The sequence below is a fragment of the Pristis pectinata genome, chromosome 20 (genome assembly GCF_009764475.1).
Source record: "Pristis pectinata isolate sPriPec2 chromosome 20, sPriPec2.1.pri, whole genome shotgun sequence".
Classification (NCBI taxonomy): domain Eukaryota; kingdom Metazoa; phylum Chordata; class Chondrichthyes; order Rhinopristiformes; family Pristidae; genus Pristis; species Pristis pectinata.
This window is the reverse complement of record NC_067424.1, coordinates 9,379,201-9,399,333: the sequence shown is the minus strand read 5'-3', so window position 1 is coordinate 9,399,333 and position 20,133 is coordinate 9,379,201. Positions and strand designations below refer to the sequence as shown.

The following is a 20,133-nucleotide window of genomic DNA, read 5'->3' as shown; positions in this document are numbered from 1 at the left end:
TCATCCAGTTATTAAAATGTATTTGCATTTTTACTTCATACGCAAAATGGCATGGATGAACATATCCCCCATTCCACAGAGCAGGGTAAAATGTGCCATTATCAGCAAACTCATGCAGTCAATGCCCAAGGTCAGGATTGAACCCATCATCTCTGGCGTTCCGAGGCAGTGACCCTACTGGCTGTGCCACTGTGCCGAACTTGGTTGTTTTAAATTAGGCATCTTTAGAGTGGCAATATCTGGCATCAACTTTATCCCTCCTAAACTTACATTTAATTAATACCCAGTCTCTGGGAATGAGTGTAGATTGATGGAAGACTATCTCCCTGTGGAGACAATGGGGTTAAGCAGAGTTCACTGTGTTTAATTTCTTGAAGCTAAGTATTCAGGGAATTGCGCAATTTGCACATATTGATAGATGTGACTGTTTAGAATATGCTCAAAGAGGTTAATTTTGATTAAAGCTCTCTGACTTTCTCAAGACCTTCTGTACAAATCAGGGTTAACTGACAAGTTTCAGTACACAGACTACTTATTCACTTGGCAGCCCATCTAAGGAAAAATACCACAGAGCACTAAACAAAGACCTGTATTGTACAAATGTGCTGCATGCATAAGGTGAACTGTGCTGTATGAGTTAACAACATGGTAGTTTCTAACTAGTAAGTGAGAAGAAGTTTACTCATCTGGAGTATTATGTTCTAGCTTTAGGAGGGAATGAAAAATCATTGAATCTATTGGGATTTTGTACAGTTGTAATTGGAGTGAATCAAAAGGAGATGGTCCATTGGAATTCAATGCAGTGAAGGCCTGGGGATTTGATTCATTAGGATTCAAACAATACCAATGGATAAGAAGGGGCTGGTTCATTGGGATTCACACAGTGCCAGTGAATTAGTAATTAATTCATGCTGTTGAAGTAAGGCCTTTGGTATGAAAGAAGCAATATGTGCATAACTAAAGAACACATTCGATCTGAAGTTGTCCTGGATGTCAAGGTGGGAGACCCTACCCAATGCATTGTGGCTTGTTTAATATGTTAGCTAACTAATTCGGGTCAATTGAAAGTGAACTTATTGAGGAAGAGCTCATGCTTGGGTTTGTGCCTATAGTAATAGAAAAAAGCCATATAATTTCAAAGTGTAAGTCACTGGTGGTGTCATTGCCTTGAACGGACTCTGATATAAATTATTCGTGGCCAGTTCAGTGGGCCATGTTACCAGTGCAAGGAATAGGTTTCTGTAATGCTCCCTGTCAGCAGAGAAGTATGAAAAGATGAGCACAGCAGATGAAAAGATGAGTGGGAATGAGTTTAAAAAATGTTGAACAAGAATGGAAGGAAGCATTGGGAGGGGGCAGCAGAGAATACGGTTCACAAGGACAGATATTGAGGCCAGGGTGGGAGGTGCCAGGAAGAAGGGTCTTGGGAAAGGGTTCCAGAGTCTGACATACAACAAGAGTGGCTGCAGAGGAAGCAATGGCTGAGGTAGCCCAGGAGCAGAGCAGAGCAGTGGATGAAGAGCAGCCAGCATTGAATGGTTGAAGACCCAATTGGCTAGTGTGGCACAGGGTGGCCTAACTTGAACACCACCAAGAGACAGGTCCAATCTAATAGCACTGCATATGGGATTTTAACAGTAACCTTCCCTGGAAACTCACTTTGAACTTTCCCCTGCGTTTTCATGCTGCTCTTTAAAGACTACGACATCACTCAATCTCCCTCAGAGTTCAGACTCTTTTCCACACCAAGTCTGTCCTGGAGAAGTTTTATTCCAAAGATCTTTACCTCCACTTGCCTGTTTTATATATCTATATATATCTATATCTATATATATACACACATACATACACACACATATACACACTCTGTGCATGCAGGGAGCTTCAATTCAATGCTCCCTGGATCAGTATCAGGCAGAGAAGGTGAAGCAAGCTTGCACTGCACTGGATCGCTCCCAGTGTGTTTTCCTGGTCTAACCCGGACCTTTGCTGCGTGATGCTCCCATTAGATTGAGGAATGTGACATTGAGTCCAGCAATCAGTAAAGAGAAAAGGCTGAGCAACGCTCGATGACCATTAAGAAACCAAATCAGAGACAGGCAGCGATAAATTGACTGTGCGACAGTGCAGTAATGATCTTGATGGGTATGTCCCTTACAGCAAGGTCAAAGCCCTTAATGATTACTGATGTTTGCAGGTTCCATATCAGGACAGATACCAGGACGGTCTGCACCATTACAAGGTCGACGAGGTGGAGATTGATGTAAGTTTTACCAATTAATTACCTGTTTGTTTGAAAGATTATTTCTGTGTTGCTGGAATCCAAAGTCCTAGTCAGGGATAAATGAATCCACAGGATTTCAGTTCTGTATTTACTATTGTCCATCGGGAGGAGGGGCCATGTGCAGACAATTCATAGACTTGAGGCAAGGGATGGTGAGGATACGAGGAGTGCTGTGGTGTGGGAGGGGGTGATTTCTATTAACTCCTCCTCTTCCCTGAGAGGTTTCAACTGTGTAGCTGGACATTGGTCGAAAATCTTCCCCGTTATAAACCATGTGAAGGATGCCCATTTAACCAAGTTTACCTCAGGTTTACCAACAACCAGTGAAATAAGTCTCAGTAAGAATCAGTGTTCTCAGGAAATGTGACGAAATTAAAGGTTGGGGGTAGGGAATGGAACATTATTTTATGAACACTGCGTTCTTGGTTCTTTTACTTCCCTTTCCTTCTTAACGTCAAAAGTAAAGAGTTTTGCTCTCTGCGTGTCTCAGGTCCACCCTCCAATTATTTCATTCTTGTTTTTATGTTTCCTTACAAAATAAGAGGCCATTTGGCCCATTGAGGCTATGCCAGCTCTCCTAGCGTTTCCACCAGTTTTGTTCCCTCATTTATTTCCTTGTAACCTATTCCCTTTCACATGCCCATCCACTTCAGCCTGATTCTGCTGCCAGCCATCTACACTAGGGGTAATTATCAGTGGCCGATTAACCTACCAGCACAACTTTGGGATGTGAGAGGAAAATGGAGCACCCAGCAGAAACCCATGCAAAGATGGGAAGAATGTGCAAACTTGACTTAAAGGTCCTAGGTTTGGCCTCACTAATTAATGCTGGGGACTCACAAAATCCCTCAGGCTGCCTGGCTTGGGGAAGAAGATGGAGGGATGGGGGGGGGGTCAAGAATCGTGGAGGAGAAAATCCAAGTTTTCACAAGAACATAGGAAACTGGGAGCAGGAGTAGACCCCTCAAACCTGCCCTGTCATTCAGTATGATCATGGCTGACCTATGCTGGCCTCAACTCCACTTCTGTGTCAGTTCCCCATAACCCTCAATCTTTGAAAAATCTGTTTACTTCCACCTTAAAGGCTTACGAAGCTTCAGTTTTGAAATTTCCTGCTTCATTTTGATATTTATTGAGTCCTGCTTGTCAAGAAAAATGTGTGGATATCAGATCTTCTGGTTCAGTGTTGCCCCTGTAGTTGAATAGCCTGCTGCCCCTTCTTGCTTAGATTTGGACGTAGAGAACAGCCCTTTGGTGCAGAGGGTACCTCAGAGCAATGCACGACTGGTGAACAAAATCTCATTGGGGACTGGTGACTTCAGGAGAAGAGAGAATATTGGGGGTGGGGTGGGCACAGAGGGTAAACAATAATTTTGTCTTGATTTAAGAAGGCAATGCAGCCCCCAAAGCTACTCCACCATTCAGAGAGACCATGACCTTGACACCACTTTCCTGTCTAAACCCAATATCTCCATTGATCTTAATGACTAAGCATCTACAGCTCTTTGAAGTAGCAAATCCCAAAGGTTCATAAGCTTCTAATGGAAGAAATTTCTCCTCTGCTCAGTCCTGAATGGCTCACCCGTATCCTGAGACCCTAACGCACTTTCTTTCCATCCACCTCTCACTCTTTTCTATCCTTTTTCCAAATGGAGGAGCCACCAGCTGTAATACAACCTGGCCCCTCACCCTGAGCCCTTCGGGCCCTGGCTAAATGTGCCATGTTCGGGTCAGGTGAGGTGCACATTATGATGAAACATTTGGTTGTAGGTCAGGTCAACCCAACTCAACTACTCAGGCCTGAATGATTTACTGTGTGTGTGTCCTTTGACTTAATCAATATTTGCTTTTTTTAATCCTCAAACAGATTAGTAGTGTGTTTGAGATTGTTGGATTTATCGAATCGTAAAGTCATACAGCATAGAAATGGACCCTTTGGCCCAACTGGTCCATGCCAACCAAGATTCCCATCTAAGCTAGTCCACTTTGGCCCATATCCCTCTAAACCTTCCCTATCCATGTATCTGTCCAAGTAGCTTTTAAATGTTGTTATTGTACGGGCCTCAATCACTTCCTCTGCAGCTCACTCCATGTGCGGACCACCCTCTGGGTGAAAAAGTTGTCCCTCAGATTCCTATTAAATCTTTCCCCTCTTGATTCCCCAATGGTGTGAAAAAGACCATGTGCATTCACCCTATCTATGCCCCTTATGATTTTTATACACCTCTATAAGATCACCCCTCATTCTCCTACACTCCAGTAGTCCCAATCTGCTCAACCTCTCCCCATAACTCAGTCTTCTGCACTTTTTCCAGCGTTATGGAATCCTTCCTCTAATAGGGTGTCCAAAACTGAACGCAGTATTCCAAATGCAGCTGCACCAGCGTCTTGTATAACTGCAACATAACATTATGACAAGGGTTGGGTATGGAAAAATATTATAAGTGCTTGGTTGTCTTGGCTGTGTCAAGTTTTAGCTTGTACTAGAACAGACCTCTAATCTGTAAGTGTTTTTCTAACTTGGGAACATATCACCATTCTTTTATTGTCACCAGGTCCAAATCCTGGAACTCCCTCCCCAACAGCACACCAGTGCAGTGGTTCAAGGAGGAGGCTCATTAACACCTTCTTGAGGGCCGGTGGGGGTATTCATGAAATACTGATTCTGGCAGAGCTTTGACATCCCAGAAATGAAGTAAAACGTAAGATCTCCATATCAAAGTATGACAGTCGTAGCAGTTAGCCCACAACTAGCTCCCCAGTGACACAGCCCTGGGTTGCCTGCAATTATCTTCTCACAAGCAGGGACAATTTTCCCCAAAGGGATTTTCATGCTTCTTGAGCAGCAAGATGTAGGCCATCACTGGCGTCATTCTTGAGGCCGACAGCTCTTGCAAGCGGGAACTCCTGCCTCTCTGTAGTCTCAATTAAAGGTGCACCTGAAAATTAACTGCACTCCTCTTCTTCTTTTGAGACAGAAATTGCTGGGTCGACTTTGTGAGCAGACCAAGAACCAGCGGGAACAGGAGAAGTGGGTCCTCCAACTGCGGAAGGAGAAGGTAGAGTTAACACTTTTGCTCTCGTTCTCAAGCTCAGCATCTTGGCCCATTTGTGTAGGGAGACCCTTGCACCCTGTAGCTCTCTGGCCCTTCCTTGCCCAGCATCCAGGCAACTGGGAAGCAGACCACTGATTGAATTGGGTTCCCTCCTTGCTGTACTTGGGCAGTATGGGCCCCACACACATTGACACCAGAGGCCAGTGGAATAAGACTGTGTTTGGGTCAAACAGGTTATTTTGTTGTAGATGGGAACCGAAGAGAAGCCGTGAAGTATTGTTGATTTACGATTGTTACACATTACACTATTTCTCCTTACGAGGCAGTCGTATCATCTTTACCAAACTGCACCTGAATTCAGTTCTGATGGAAGTTCATTGACCTGAAACGTTAGCCCTGTTTCTCTCTCCATAGATGCCACCTTACCAATATTTCCAGCATATTCTGCTTTATTTCAGACCTTGACCATTATTCCTCTTTCAGCCCATCTTCATCTTCTCCTCCTCTCTCTGTCCTCTTTATCCTTTATCTCTCCCATCTCACCCCAGTTTGTGGCATTTAAGCAGTGTGCAAGTTCCAGAAGGCCATTGGTCCTCAATAGCTAATTTGTCACCTTTCATTTCACTTATCAACAGTGGTTAAAAACCTGGCTTTGGGTGTTACTTTGTTTTGTTTTAGTTCTTTAATCTTGTGTCTAGGTCATTTTAAACATTCTTGTGGATCTGGTGAATTTTTACCTTTGCTTCTATTGCACTCCAGGAGTCTCTGGAAAGTGCCTTGGAAACAACCCATCGGGAGATGGCAATGTACCGTAACCAGCCGAGTTACACTGAGCAACTCGTGCAGAAAAAGGAGTCCTTACAGAACCAGTTGGTCAATATCCGCGGAGAACTCTCACAAGCGACTACGGTATGGGAGCAGTGTCGGTGTGAGGTGGTTCCTGTCTTGATTCATCTTACTGCCTTAAAATTTACATAAACACATGCACAGTCAAAAGGATAAGGTCACAGAGTTATACAGCAAGGGAACAGGCCCTTCGGCCCAACTCATCCATGCTGACCTACCTGAGCTAGTCTCACTTGCCTGCATTTGGCCCATATCCCTCTAAACCTTTCCTATCCATGAACGTGTCCAAATGTCACTTACACATTGTAATTGTACCTGCCTCTACCACCTCCTCTGGCAGCTCGTTCCATGTAACCATCACCCTCTGTGTGGAAAAAGTTGTCCCTCAAGTCCCCTTTAAATCTTTCCCATCTCACCTTAAACCTATGCCCTCTACTTTTAGACTTCCCTACCCTGGGGGAAAAAAACCTGTGACCATCCACCTTATGATTTTAGACCCTCATAATTTTGTAAATCTCCATAAGGTCACCCCTCAGCCTCCTTTGCTCCAGGGAAAGCAGTCACCTCTTATCCTGTCTCTCCTTATATCTCAAGCCCTCCAGTCCAGGCAACCCATGTATGTCCTTGTGAATCTTTTCTGCAGCCTCTCTAGTTTATTCACATCCTTCCTATGGCATGGTGACCAGAACTGCACACACTACTCACCAACATCCTATACAGCTGTAACATGATGTACTCTTGTACTCAGTGCCCTGACCAATGAAGGCAAGTGTGCCAAACACCTTCTTCACCACCATCTCTACCTGTGTCGCCACTTCTAAGGCAGCCTTAAGCACAAACAGACACATACAGTACAGTACAGTGGGTGGTGGCATAATGGTTAAGTTACTGGTCTAATATCCAGAGTCCTGTTCAAATGAGTTCAAATCCTGTCAAGGCAGTTGTAATGTAAGCTCAAGTAAGTAATCACATAGTGTCAGTAATGGTGATCATGAAACTTCTGGATTGTTGTGAAAAACCATCCGTTTCTCTTCTCTGGCTTCAATATGGCTCTAGGGACACCAATGAAGTTAGTGCTTAACTAAGGTGGAGGGGCAATTAGGGTTTGAAATGCCGGTCTTGCTAGTATCGCAGGAACAAATAAAAGAAAGAGGCACCTAGACACACCTCGATAAAGAGACATATGTTCACAATATAGGATCAGGACATTACTGAACTCAATTTTCGTGATTCCCTCGTGAATGCCCATTATACAGATTTACACTTAAGCTTATGGACCAGTTATTTCTTTGATCACCGTTTTCCAGAAAAATACTCTTGTTAACCAGATACATTAAATTTTAACAGAATAATGATTGTGATTTCAGTAAAACAACAGATCCCTTCTAGTTTTTGTTAGTCAATTTTATTGCCTTTTCAACCACACCTAGATTATCCATATAATTGCTTGTCCCCAAACACCCCATCAAGGCACCAAGTTTACAATCACATGCTCATCCAAATGGTGTTTCGACTCAACGTGCAGATGATCCAGGCTGTTAAGGTTCTTCTGTAGGGAGGTCGATTGTACCCACTTAAGGACATCTTGCCCAGAATACTCAAATGTCCTGGCAGTCAATGGGAGTTTGATCTATTGAAAAGGTGCACAGGTCTGCGAGCTGATGCCATCTAGAGCTGGCTTAAGGTCACAGACTGCAGCGAAGTAGAAAGAGGGATTGTCATTACCAGGTTGAATGGGAAGATCCAATGGATTGCAAATAAGAAAATAAATTGACAGGTCTGTGCTGAGGTGGGTGAGAGTGCTTCAGCTCCTTGGTTGCAAATCGGATATGGTTGCCCCTGTGATGCCCAAGCCTTTTTGCAATTGTGCTATCAGCCACGATGCAAGTAAAGGCCACCAATCAGTGGTGAATACTTCACACACGGGGAATCGTTCTTTGTTACATCCACTGCTTGCCTTCAGTGATAAATGAAGTTGTAGATTTAAGGCCAGTCATTAATTTAAGAAAAAATCTTTGATCTTTTCTATTGAGTATACTTTAGGCATTAAGAGTTTGAAGACATGTATTGACTTGTATTCTGGTCCTGCTTTGCACATTACACTTGTTTTAGGCCTTTGCAAACACAAAAATGGAGTGCGATGCCCTCAAAATGGAGTTGTCCATCATTCACAATGACTTGTGGGAGCAGCTGAACAGCCCCATGGGAACGCAGGTAACACTGCCATCAAATCATAAATATAGAATGATCAGTTATCATCCATGCTGAGAGAAATTAATCTGGGACTGAGGTTAAACCAATAATCTTCTCATCCATCCCTAACTCATGACAACATGCATCCTAACCATCCAATCACATCTTTAAATGATTTTGGATATTGTCATCTAACATAAACGTCTTAATATAAAAACTGATTGCATGTTGAGGGATAGTAAATGGCTCTGTGTTACTTTTTCAGGTTGAAGTGGGGTATAAGCACATTCAGAAGGAACTCTGGAAAATCCAGGATGTCATGGAGGGCCTGAGGAAGAACTATCCCGACAGGGTTACAGCAGAGCCTGTCAAACAGAATGGTACGGGATCTCCTATGGCCATTGTTTCACAGATAGTATGCAAAGAGCTCAGGGCCCAGATGTAGCTATTGCAGGGCCTTGGTGTCATGAAGGGTAACGGATTTACCTGCTGAAAACCATTACTGTGTCCTGCCCTGTGACCAAGATCAGGATGAGTTCCTCTGTCACGCAAAGTTCTGCTCCAGGAAAATTAATTCATGATGTACCTGGTACGAAATGGTTATACCTTTTGAATTTTTGATCACAAGCCCTGGAGCACCATTCTCAGATGCTGTGCTTACCTTGGATTTAGCTCATTAGTCTGAAAGTCAGAAGGTTGTGGGTTGAACTCTCACTATGGAAGACTGAGCACATAACCGACAGAATCTGCCTCTTCTCGGCACCAAAGCCAAAATCGAGTTTATTGTCATATGCACAAGTACATGCATGCACAGGTGCAATAAAAGACTTAATTGCAGCAGCATCACGGACACATAGCATCAGATAAGCAGCATTCACAAGAAAAACATAAATAAAACATAAATTACACACAATTTTTACAAGAAAGAACACAATTAGAACAAAAAAAAAGTCCCATTGTAGTGCAAAATGGTCAGAGTGTTGCTATACCGAGGTAGTGATTAGGGGTGTACCAGTTGGTTCAAGAACCGAATGGTTGAAGGGAAGTAGCTGTTCTTGAATGTGGTGTGGGACTTCCAGGCTTCTGTACCTCCTGCCCAATCGTAGCTGTGAGAAGATGGCATGGCCCGGATGGTGGGGAACTTTGATGATGGATGTTGCCTCCTTGAGGCAGCACCTCATTTTGATACTACCGATGATGTATTGGGCTGCATCTGCAGCTAACATTGGTCAATGATGAACCCTGCCCCTTTCTGCTCCCTTGGAGGAAGACCACTGCACTGACTCAAAGAGCAACAGGGGAGTTCTTCCTAATGTCCTGGCCAGCATAAGTAAAAGTAGGTGACCAGAACATTAGTTTAATTGGAGTGCAGAGCGGTGTAGCTGGTAGCTGCTGCCTCACAGGACCAGTGATCTAGGTTCAATCCTGACATCTGGTGCTTTCTGTGTGTTTATACATTGCCCCTGTGACCATGTAGCTTGCTCCAGTTTCTTTCCACATCCCAAAAACATGGGGGTGGTAGGTTAAGTAGTCACTCTCATTTGCCCTTATGAATGCTAGAATCTGTGATGGGGTGGGTTGTTGATGGGAATGAGGGAAGAATAAGTTCTGGGGAAATTAGTGAGGTAGTGAGATTGCTCTGTGAGCTGGTACAGATTCGATGAGCCAAATAGACTCGTATGTCGTAAGGAAACAAGAAGTTTATTGTACGAGTGTGTCCACTGCCTTTCCTGTATTACAACAGTGACTATATTTCAGACGTACTTCATTGGTTGTAAAGAATTTTGAGATGTCCTGAAAGATGCGATATAAGTTCAAGGCTGTCATTAAAAGTGCTGCCACTGGGCTGGTTTGTTCCTCAATCAGTTACAGAGGCAGCTGCCCTGAACTGCGGTGATCAAGATGCAGGAGGTCCAACACCGGGTCCATATGCTGCGGTTTCAGGAGATCATGAGGAAGTTGAGTAGGGTCAGCTTCATTGAAAATGCATGGAATTCAACTCAACCTGGTGACTGGGTGGATTGCATGAAAACAGGGAATGAAGGAGTGTTGATACTCATGGCAAGTTGGTCCTGTTTTTATTAATGTTTATCATTTTTCGTAGTGCCAAGCACCCAGATGGGCACCTTCAGCTCCAACAGTCCTGCCAGTCCACTGAGCTCCAACAGCCTCGCCAGTCCCATGAGCCCCTTCTCTCCTGTCTCCGAATCACAATTGTCGGCTCAGCAAGCAGTCAGTGAGGTAAGCACAGTCCCAATCCATGGCGGGCTGACCCAGGCCCACTTACTGTAATGGGATGGAGAGTCTGGATGATAGAGTATCATCCAGACTCTCCATAAGTAATATGAATTAATCTCAGTTTGATTCAACATCACTGTAAGTGGCTCTCACCTTGCAATATTCTGACTCAGTTTCCTCATACTGTTAGTTTTTGCGGTAATCACTTCAACAGAAGATGGGAAAGTAATCTAAATTAATGAGATCAACTCGCATTATATTTGACTATCTTTTTCCAGCAAGTGTTTCCTGACTTTGAAACATGCTTTTATCTCTATCTATTTGTGGTTAAACGCAGCTGCGTCAATATTGAAATGAGCTACAAAGAATGAAGTTCAGGTACCAGCTAAAGCAAGAGATTAACAATGTGAAATAGCAGGGATTGTCAAACTGCTATCCGGCCCACCTCTCCATGCCATCAACCTGACTCTGTCCCATTTCATCTCCGAGGCAAGTTTGAGCACAAATAGACCCAGATCTCCAAAAGTAGTAAGGAAAATCTATAAAGCTCATCATTTCTCCACTTTCTTGATGTGTCCAGAGACATCATCCCACCTCCCTGTAGCTGGCACCTAGCAACAGAGGACCACTCTATCCATTGGATTAAGGGATTATTGCAGTACCCAGTTTTATAAACCCTCCGGTCCTAATGCTGATCAGTCTTTATCCCAGTTGGTGGTCTGTATCTTCTCCAGGGAGAGTTAGGCCCTTCTAATCCCTGTATTCCAATTTCACTTATAAACCAGACACAAAATCTATAGTCCCAGCAGCAGGAGAAAGGGACAAGTGAAAAATAAAAACAATCAAAAAGAAGTTGAAGCAAAGATTAAAGTGGACACAAATTAAGGAAAAGGAAATTCATGTCTCTTCACCAGCAAGGTGTAGGAAGGGCTAAATTTGCCAAACCATCCCTGTGGTCCTGTGGTGTTTTAATGTTGGGTCTGAAAGAATTTTTGCCTGTTATTTTCTAATTGCTGCCTTTTGCCTCTGCCTCAGTTCTGCTTCATTTTGCACTAACAAATCGGAACTGGGTGGGGTTGGGGGAGTAGTCTGTCCTTCTGTCTCCGTGGGGTCTAGATATCAGGATATCTCCAAGGTCATTAGCTTCTGACTTTCTCCATTGGCTCTCTGATATTGAGGAATAATTTGATTTCTAGAAATCCACCCTCAGTCAGCAGCACTGAACTGGCTGTATAGTAATGGCTGCACTGGGAACTGTTTCTGAATTTCCTTTGGAAACAAGTGAATCAAGTTTTGGAAACGTGAGATGACAGCTACTATACAACACAGATAGCCCTACCAACCAGGGCTGGATATCTAAGCCTTGTTTTCCTTTGGTTAGTTGGCACTACCATTTAGAATGAAAATTCTGGGAAGTGGGTCAAACTCGCAAGGGTTCTCCATATAGAAGAGTTTAACATGTCTGTGGAAAGGCATGTCAGTGCTGAAGAGCAGGAGTTTATCACTGCTCCAAATTGTACAACACCCACTTAGGGATTATCTTGCACTCCAACTGTTACGGAAGTCTAAGAGTATCTGGGCAGCAGTGGAACACCGTAGCTTGTCTAGTTCTTATCCCCCTCAAGACAAGTTGAACCTGTTCAGGTTTCATTTCCTGATCTCTTCCAAGTAACTCCCAGCTGCAGAGCACACGTCATTGGATCAGCAAAGATAAAGTGGCAGTCGTTCATGAATGGTAGCCATTGATTACAGTGCAGGAGCGTAATCAGTCCATCATTGAAGCTAATCTCACTTTCCACTGCAGGTCCATAGCCTGTACGGGTTTCTTTAAGTGTTCATTCAAAAATCTTTTGAAAGTAATGTAGGTTTTTGTCTCTGCCCCCCTTCTGCTGTGATGTAGTGATTTCCCCCAGTGTTCGAATAGCCTCCGCAATGTTGGCTGGGCATGCACCACCCACACTGCCAGAGACAGTGGGGGAAGCAGAGTCGCTGACAGCATTTAAGAAGTGTCTAGATGAGCACTTGTATCACCCAGGCTTAGAAGTCTATGGACAAAGTGATGGAAGATGGGATTAATATGAATGGGTGCCCACTGGTTGGCATGGATGTTGTGGGCAGAATGGCCTGTTTCCTTACCGTATGACTCTACGATCCCGGTGATAGGTAGTTGGCCAGTGTCTGTGGGACCAAATAACAGTGAGGGGGGAGATGTTAGCTACCTTCAGGGAGAAAGGATAGAGAGGGTAGGAAGTGCTCCAATTCCTATTAAAGCAATAAACCACCAGTGATCAAGGATTCATTAGGTTATGGCCCATGCTTCTAGTCTGAAGGGGGAATCCTTCCAAACACTAACCTCCTCTTGCTCACTCACAGTCTTGCTGGCTTTGCAGTTACTCTTTATGCTTTGCTCGCTCTTTGTCTCAGGAGACCCGGCCGCCTCGACCACCCCTTCCACAGTCCTACCTGCAGCAAGGGTCGCTGCCTGTAGTCCCTCCTCTTCCCACTGAGAGCAGCCTCTGGGCCTATTCTATCGAGGACATCTGGGAGCAGGCGGAGAAAGGGAAGAACACCTTGGATACGAGGAGAATTGAAGGAGTCACGGCAGTAAGTGGCTAGCCAGGCCACTGTCTACATCACTCCCGAGTCTTGTGGTTTCCCATCTGTGTCAGTCCTGCTCATGATCTTGAGGCATGAAATAAGTTGTAGGGAACCAACGAGATTCAGCATTGACCCCAAGCTCCCAGAGAGGCAAAATGGTGATGGCAGTTCATGTCAGTCTCCAACTGAAGTGTGCTAAACTCCCATCGTACTTTGTATCTCCAAACATGCATTGTGAGACAGATTATTTCTAAGATGAAATTTATGTCTTTATGGGTTAGTCATGTGTCAACTATGGTTCAGTTGCTCAAACTGAGGGTGTTCTGCAGTACTGTAGTTGTTGTCTTTCAGACCAGCACTAATTCAAGCCCTTCTCAAGACCATGTGAAAGATCCCAAGACACTGTTCCAAAGAAAAGCAAGGTTTATTCCTCGACTAATCTGGTCATTGTCACAACAGTCTTGATGGGAGTCTGCTGTGCACAAATCAGCTGGTGCAATTCTTACATCACAACAGTGCCTACACCGTAATTCATTGGTTTGATGCACTTTGGGACATCCTGAGTCATGATAGTCACTGTATAAAGGGTTTTTGTGCTAAAGGCAATGGACAATTTTACTAGACTTAATTAAGATTGTCACCGAATATTAAGTATTTCTCTAAATGTTCATGAAATATTAAGTATTTCTTTAAATGTTCTTTCTTGTATCAGTAACATATTAGCCCTCAGAACACTGCACCGATACAAGACCAATTGAAGGATACAGCAATAATTAACAAAAGACTGGATTTCAGAGATTAAAGGTCTTTTATTATTGAGGTTGTTTTTACACGGGCTATCTTTTATTTTTGCTTTGGGAAGGGGATCTCCTAAGGGGACTGTATTTTCTCACGGTACAAACATGACTGTAAGGTGCATTTCAGTAAAATTGATGATGGGGCTTGGTGTGTCTGTCAAATTGAAGATTCACATGAGATTTGGGTGGTATAGTGGTGCAGCTAGTAGAGCCCAGAATCAGAACTCAGGTGACCCAGGCTCAATCCTGCCTTCCGATGCTGTCTGCTTAGAGTTTGCATATTCTCCCTGTAACCGCATGGATTTCCTCTAGGTACTCCAGTTTCCTCCCACATCCTAGAGACATGTGGGTTGGTAGGTTAATTGGCCACTGAAAATTGCACCTAACATGTAGATGAGTAGTAGAATCTGGGGAGAGTTGATGAGAATCTGGGGAGAACATGATAGGATCAGTGTAAGTGAGTGCTCAATGGTTGGCACAGACTCAGTGGGCTGAAGGGCCTTTTACTATGCTGTATGGTTCTCCTACTCTATGTACCATTCATGGGATAGTGCTTACCCTTTTCAATTATGGAGTGATTGTGAAGTGTTAAATGGAAATTCTTCTGACGTCGCAATAACAACTTGTATTTACGTAGTGACTTTAACAAAGTAAAAATATTCAGGCCACTTCAATGGAGCATTGTTAAAAACATTTAACACCAAAGTAGAGGGCTTGTTCAGTGAGGTAGATTTGAAGGACCATCTCAGAGGTGGGTAGAACTTTGGGAGGAGGGTACTTCCAGAGCTTGAGATCTTGGCACTTGAAGGCACGGCTGCCACTTGTGAAACAATTAAATTCAAGAGGCCAGATAGAGGACTGGAGTTTCTCAGAGGGTTGTGGGGCTGGGGGAGATCTAGGTGAGAGGGAGACACAAGGCCATGGAGGGATGCAGATCTTAAAGTCACATCATTGCCAGACCTGGAGTCAGGGTAGGTCAGTCAGCACAGCGTGTTGATTGTTACTTCACATGTTTCTGTTCAATCAGTCACAAGCTGACTTGAGACTCCTTATTTCATGCCTCTATTTTTGGTGGCCAGTCTGGTGTATTTGGTGTATCCCATTCAGATCTATTGTATGACATAAAAATGTTGTCTCTTCAAACAGGGAAGTTTCATATGTTCAGTGGGGCTATGAGAGCAAGTCAACGTAACCTGTAGTCAGGAAACAGGGACGTCATGCACCATACCTTACCTATCTCTATCCAGTTCAAATTCACTTCTCTCTTCCTCTGCAGCTTCTGGCCATGAAATGGAGAGAATGCAATGAATGTTGATGAGTATTTTGCTTTTAAGTTGCTAGTCTTTTGAAGGGAAATGCAGAGAGTAGCCATGTTATACACAGGGGGGTGCACCCTTCTCCTTGGCTACAACACACTGTGAGACAAAGGAGCTGTTAGCTCTTGAGTGATGCCAGTCCCTTCCCTCATTGTCCTTAATGGATTAGAACTAATCATACTAGCAGGGGCACACTGGCTTTATAATTCTGTCCTTTCTGTTGTGAAATACCAATAATGTAAATGCTATTTGTTCATTCCCTTTGCTCCTATGGTGTCCCGCCAAGCGGTCATAGTTAACCATGAGGCTCAACAGCATCACTGTTGCCCCTGGACTAAAACTGAAGACTCTTCAGTTTCTGTGGCATTGATGTATCCATTATGGGTTCACTGGATGATAAGCAAGGGCCAATTTCCTTCACCAATGTCTTTCTGCCACACCTACCCCACAGCCATTGGCACTGAGGCCAACTTCAGCATCCTCACTAGACTAGGGAGGCATCAACTCGTATTGATCTGGAAACCTTCCTGCTGAGAGTTCAACCTCCCACAGGTACACTGAGCAAGTGAGCTCCCTTCCCTATTCACAGTCTGAGACAGGATACGTTTGGGCAGGAGTAAGGATTATTAATCCCAAGGGGTGAGAATTTCCCAGGAAAAGAAGTGAAACTTACTCCAAGAGGATATCTCTCCTCCACAGGTGACTTGATTGAGATTCACAACTCTTCCTCTGTACTTGTATTCAAAAAATGAATTGGAACTCATGTAAATGGTTAAGAATGCAATCCTCCAGCACGTTAAATAGTGCAAAAGCATGGATTTTGCTTCTCTCCAGCTGAATTTTATAGTTTTCTCCTATCATTTTAGAAATCTGGATTCATATACTGAGGGTTTGAGAGAGGCACCTTTTAACACCAGCCCAATGCGATTGCCCAAACTCTTGGGACTCTCTTTAGCCAGTGAGGGAAATGGAGCTTTCTTCTGGACCTTGTCTGCTTTTAACCATGCCCTAGTAGAGCTGGGCACATTGCATCATTCAGTAACCCCCAACCTCAGCCACTGTCTTAGACCAGGCAGTACCAAGTGCTGGGACCTTGGTCACCTATCGGATATCACGGAGCTGATATTTTCTCGTATTTCCCTCCAGCAGAAGTCGGGTTTTGATGGTTCCAGGAAGGAAGGCTGTCCAGTGTTGCAACCCAGCTCTGAAGGCAGCACGGGACAGAGTAAGCAGGACACAGAAGTGGAGAAGCAGAACAAAGGTATCGTCTGCCTGGGAACATTGGGCATATGCCCACAGGTTAAGAGATATAACACTCAAAGGTTTTATTTTGTTCATTAAAGGGATTCACAGGCTACGCCAGCATTTAATTCCCATCCCTAATTGCCCTTGAAAAGATGGTAGTGAGCTGATTTCTTGAACCCCTGCAAGTCCTTGAGGTGTGAGTCTGCCCACAATGCTGTTAGGGAGGGAGTTCCAGGACTTTGACCCAGCGACGGCGAAGGAATGGTGACATATCTTCAAGTCAGGATGGTGTGTGGCTTGGAGGGCAACTTCCAGGTGGTGGTGTTCTGATGCTTTTGCTGCCTTTGTCCAAGTTTTTTAACTGGAAGATAAGCTGGTTTCATTTTACAACTGTACCTCTCAACAAATGTAATTCAGAACTGAGCACAGAGTTAAAATATGGCAAGGTTTTTAATAAAAGATGAACTCTGTTTATTTCAGATCACACTGCACTGATATATTGTACTTTGATAATTAGGACTTGCATTGATAATGTAGATGTACAACAGTAAAACTTTGTAAGAGCAACGGTGTGTTCTTACACCGTAAGAACTTTGTAAGAGCAACGGCTGTGTGTTCACAGCCTAACGGTGTGTTAGGCTGAGGGGAAGAAGCAGTGGAAAGATGAGCATACGAGTAAGGATTTTTAAATCGAGACATTGCTCAGTGTGGATGAGTTAATGAATGTGAAACCCAGCAGTAACTTGCATCCAAGTTAAGAATAATGTGTTAGGCATCTCTGATCGGTAGCACTTCTGCATTGTGTCAGATGGGAGTGGAGGAAGTGAACATAACTAATAGAGTGGGAGTAAAGTCCTTTCTGTTTGTAGCAAGACTTTCCTGTCTTATTCCAGATTAAATATATGACTAGTTCTGACTCACTGGTGCAATACTGAGGGAGTGCCACCACACTACTGTTTCCAGAATTTCCTGTTTTTACCTCAGATTTCCAGCATCATCTGCAGTTTTTTTATATATACATATATATATATTCAAGGAAATCTGCTGTCCTATTCACTCTGGTGAATGGACCCACCAAGGTGATTTGCCCTTAACTATTCCTCAAGTGGAATTAGGGATGGACAAGAATTGTTGGCATTACCAATCATGTCCTCGTCCTACAGGTGAATGAATAATGAAAAAAACTAATGGGAAGAAATGGTTGTTATTGGTATTCTGACTGAGTTATGACAGCGGAGAATCATTAGTGGAATTTCACCCTCTATGTGTATGGAATATTTTTAATGAACACTCTCGAGGTTGACCGGACAGTGTTTTCTGACCCATATTCCATCTTGGTTCTACAGTAGGTGTTGTCCCTCCAAGGACCAAATCGCCTCCAGAGGATGCGTCTCCAACTCCATCCAATCTTGCAGTTCGGAACAGCGATAAAACTAACTGTGAATTCCCGTCAAAAGTAAGTGAGAAAGTGGCTTGCGACTGATGAAACCACTCATCCTCCGCAGTTAGCTTTTCTAAACATAAAAGATGAAAACTTGCAATGATTTTTTTTTAAGTAAGGAATGGTGGCCAGTAACACTTTTGGCACCTGTAGCTGACGTTGCTTTTGGAGGCCAAAGCACACCAAGTTGCAAAAAGTAGTGTTAAAATGAAACTTTGACAAGCTTTTTAACTTTTTGATATGCCTCTCAGACTCAAAGAAATGTGGATTCTTTTGTAAAATACCATAAAACACAGCAATTTGGCAAATTTATCTGTGTCATCAGGCATTTTGCAGGGTCGGTCTTGTAAACAGTTTTGTTAACGGAAATTTGCCCTTATAGAATTAACAAATCACTACCAAAAGTCTTGAGATACAGAATAAAACTTCACTCTTTATGGAACTTATGTGAGAAAGAAAAACTTAAGTAAACACAAAACGCAAAGGAAACAACAAATTCGGTTACTTTTTGTCAAGGGTTTATGTTACAGAAAATCGTGATATGGACAGTTTTCTAGCTTTGCAACCTTTCCATAACGCTGGGCTTTCTCAACTTGCAACTGAATGTATAGTATTCATGAAGCTTATCACTAAAGTTAGCATTATTTGTTGGGAGTTGAAGCGATTTGAAGAATTTGTGTTTTGTTCGAATAGGCGTTACACATTCAGTCTGTTTTTCCAGTTTCTATCATCTCACCTATATGTATAGATTCAGTATGGGATGGTGTCCAAGAACTACCTTCGGCATCTGAAGGCCATCGATGACATTCAATAAGGTCTACAGTTTGAAATCTTCACAATTACCTTCACTCTTCTAATCCTTCAAAGATATCAGTGCTCCTTTCATTTTGACCTCATGCTCCACAACTGGAAGCTGTGCCTTTATCTACCGATTCCCTCCATACAACTTCCACCTGTACTTCCCAGGAAAGCAAGCTAGTGCTTAAAGAACTCTTAATGATAGGTCAGTATAGTGGCAGTAAAGGGTGCTGTGGAGAGGGGGCACAACAAACTTCAGTATCTCTCAACACCACACCCCTCCCACCCTCCCTTGCCCCACATGTACACAATGCACTTACCCAATCAGCTTCTGGGCTACAAATGGCACTGAGCCACTGTGAGTGGATCAATGGATCACAGGTCACAAGAGAATTTGAAAAGAAGGCTGCAGTCAGTAAAGAGAGTTCTAGTGGATCATTTAACATTGGGCTTGCCATTGAAAAGTGAAGCTGACAAATGCTGTGTACATAACATCGATGTGACAATGTGAGGTCAAATGAGTGCAATATCTAGAGATATTTCTTCCGATATGGGGAGGGTGCAGAGCAAAGGGGGCTTGAATATAAAATTAAATCTGTGCCTTTTGGGGTGATATCAGCAAGCTTTTATTCACAGAATGGCAAAAATCTGGACCTCTTTCCCCCTCCATTCCGCACTCCCCTTAAATAGATACTTTGAAGGCTGAGGGTGAAATAAAATGTCAAAACTGAGATTGGTAGAGCTTGTATTGGTTTACAGATCTGAGGTTGGAAGATGGAGTTAAGATGGGGATCCACCAAAACTTAATTGAGTGGTGAAGCAGGGCTTAGGATCTGATCTGCTCCTGTTACCCCAGTGAGCTCCCTTGATGAGTTGGCATGATGGAAAGGTAGTGAAACAATCTCAGAAAGCAATCTCGGAAACCTGCTGAGCATTTCGTGAAGCAATCCATACTAGCCTGTGTGTGTGAAGCAATCATACTAGCCTATTACTTTAACCAGTGGATGAGCCACTGGGGTCTGTCCCAGTGGACCTGTTTATTGCCTTTGTGTCCTTGCCTCTTTTCCTGACTGTGCCGACTTGTCTTTGTGTCCTTAGCAGGAAAGGGTGAGAGGTAGCGTGCACTCTAGTGATGCAAAATCCAAGATGAGCGTGGAGGAACAGGCTGAGCGCATGAAGAGGCACCAGAATGGGTCATTACGGGGCCATAACAAGAGGCGGAGTCTGACCCTGACTTCTGGGCAGCTGGCAACTATGGATTCCAGCAGCCCAAAACCCATTGTTCGGAGAGTCACGGTACGCTGGGGCACTCACTACTACA

General features: G+C 43.7%; 1 protein-coding gene across 15 annotated transcripts in view; it reads left to right on the top strand.

The window, feature by feature from the left end:
* plekha6 (pleckstrin homology domain containing, family A member 6) overlaps nucleotides 1–20,133 on the top strand; it is a 291,418-nt gene that overhangs the window by 255,412 nt on the left and 15,873 nt on the right. For 8 of the 15 annotated variants that reach the window (XM_052034356.1, XM_052034355.1, XM_052034350.1 and 5 more), the window contains 10 exons: nucleotides 2,198–2,263; nucleotides 5,263–5,343; nucleotides 6,100–6,249; nucleotides 8,299–8,400; nucleotides 8,645–8,759; nucleotides 10,484–10,620; nucleotides 13,042–13,221; nucleotides 16,475–16,589; nucleotides 17,920–18,029; nucleotides 19,911–20,108. In XM_052034356.1, coding sequence (XP_051890316.1) covers nucleotides 2,198–2,263; nucleotides 5,263–5,343; nucleotides 6,100–6,249; nucleotides 8,299–8,400; nucleotides 8,645–8,759; nucleotides 10,484–10,620; nucleotides 13,042–13,221; nucleotides 16,475–16,589; nucleotides 17,920–18,029; nucleotides 19,911–20,108 — 1,254 coding nt within the window. The remainder of the gene's footprint in view (nucleotides 1–2,197; nucleotides 2,264–5,262; nucleotides 5,344–6,099; nucleotides 6,250–8,298; nucleotides 8,401–8,644; nucleotides 8,760–10,483; nucleotides 10,621–13,041; nucleotides 13,222–16,474; nucleotides 16,590–17,919; nucleotides 18,030–19,910; nucleotides 20,109–20,133) is intronic. The other 7 variants (XM_052034354.1, XM_052034352.1, XM_052034351.1 and 4 more) reach the window with 7 other exon arrangements.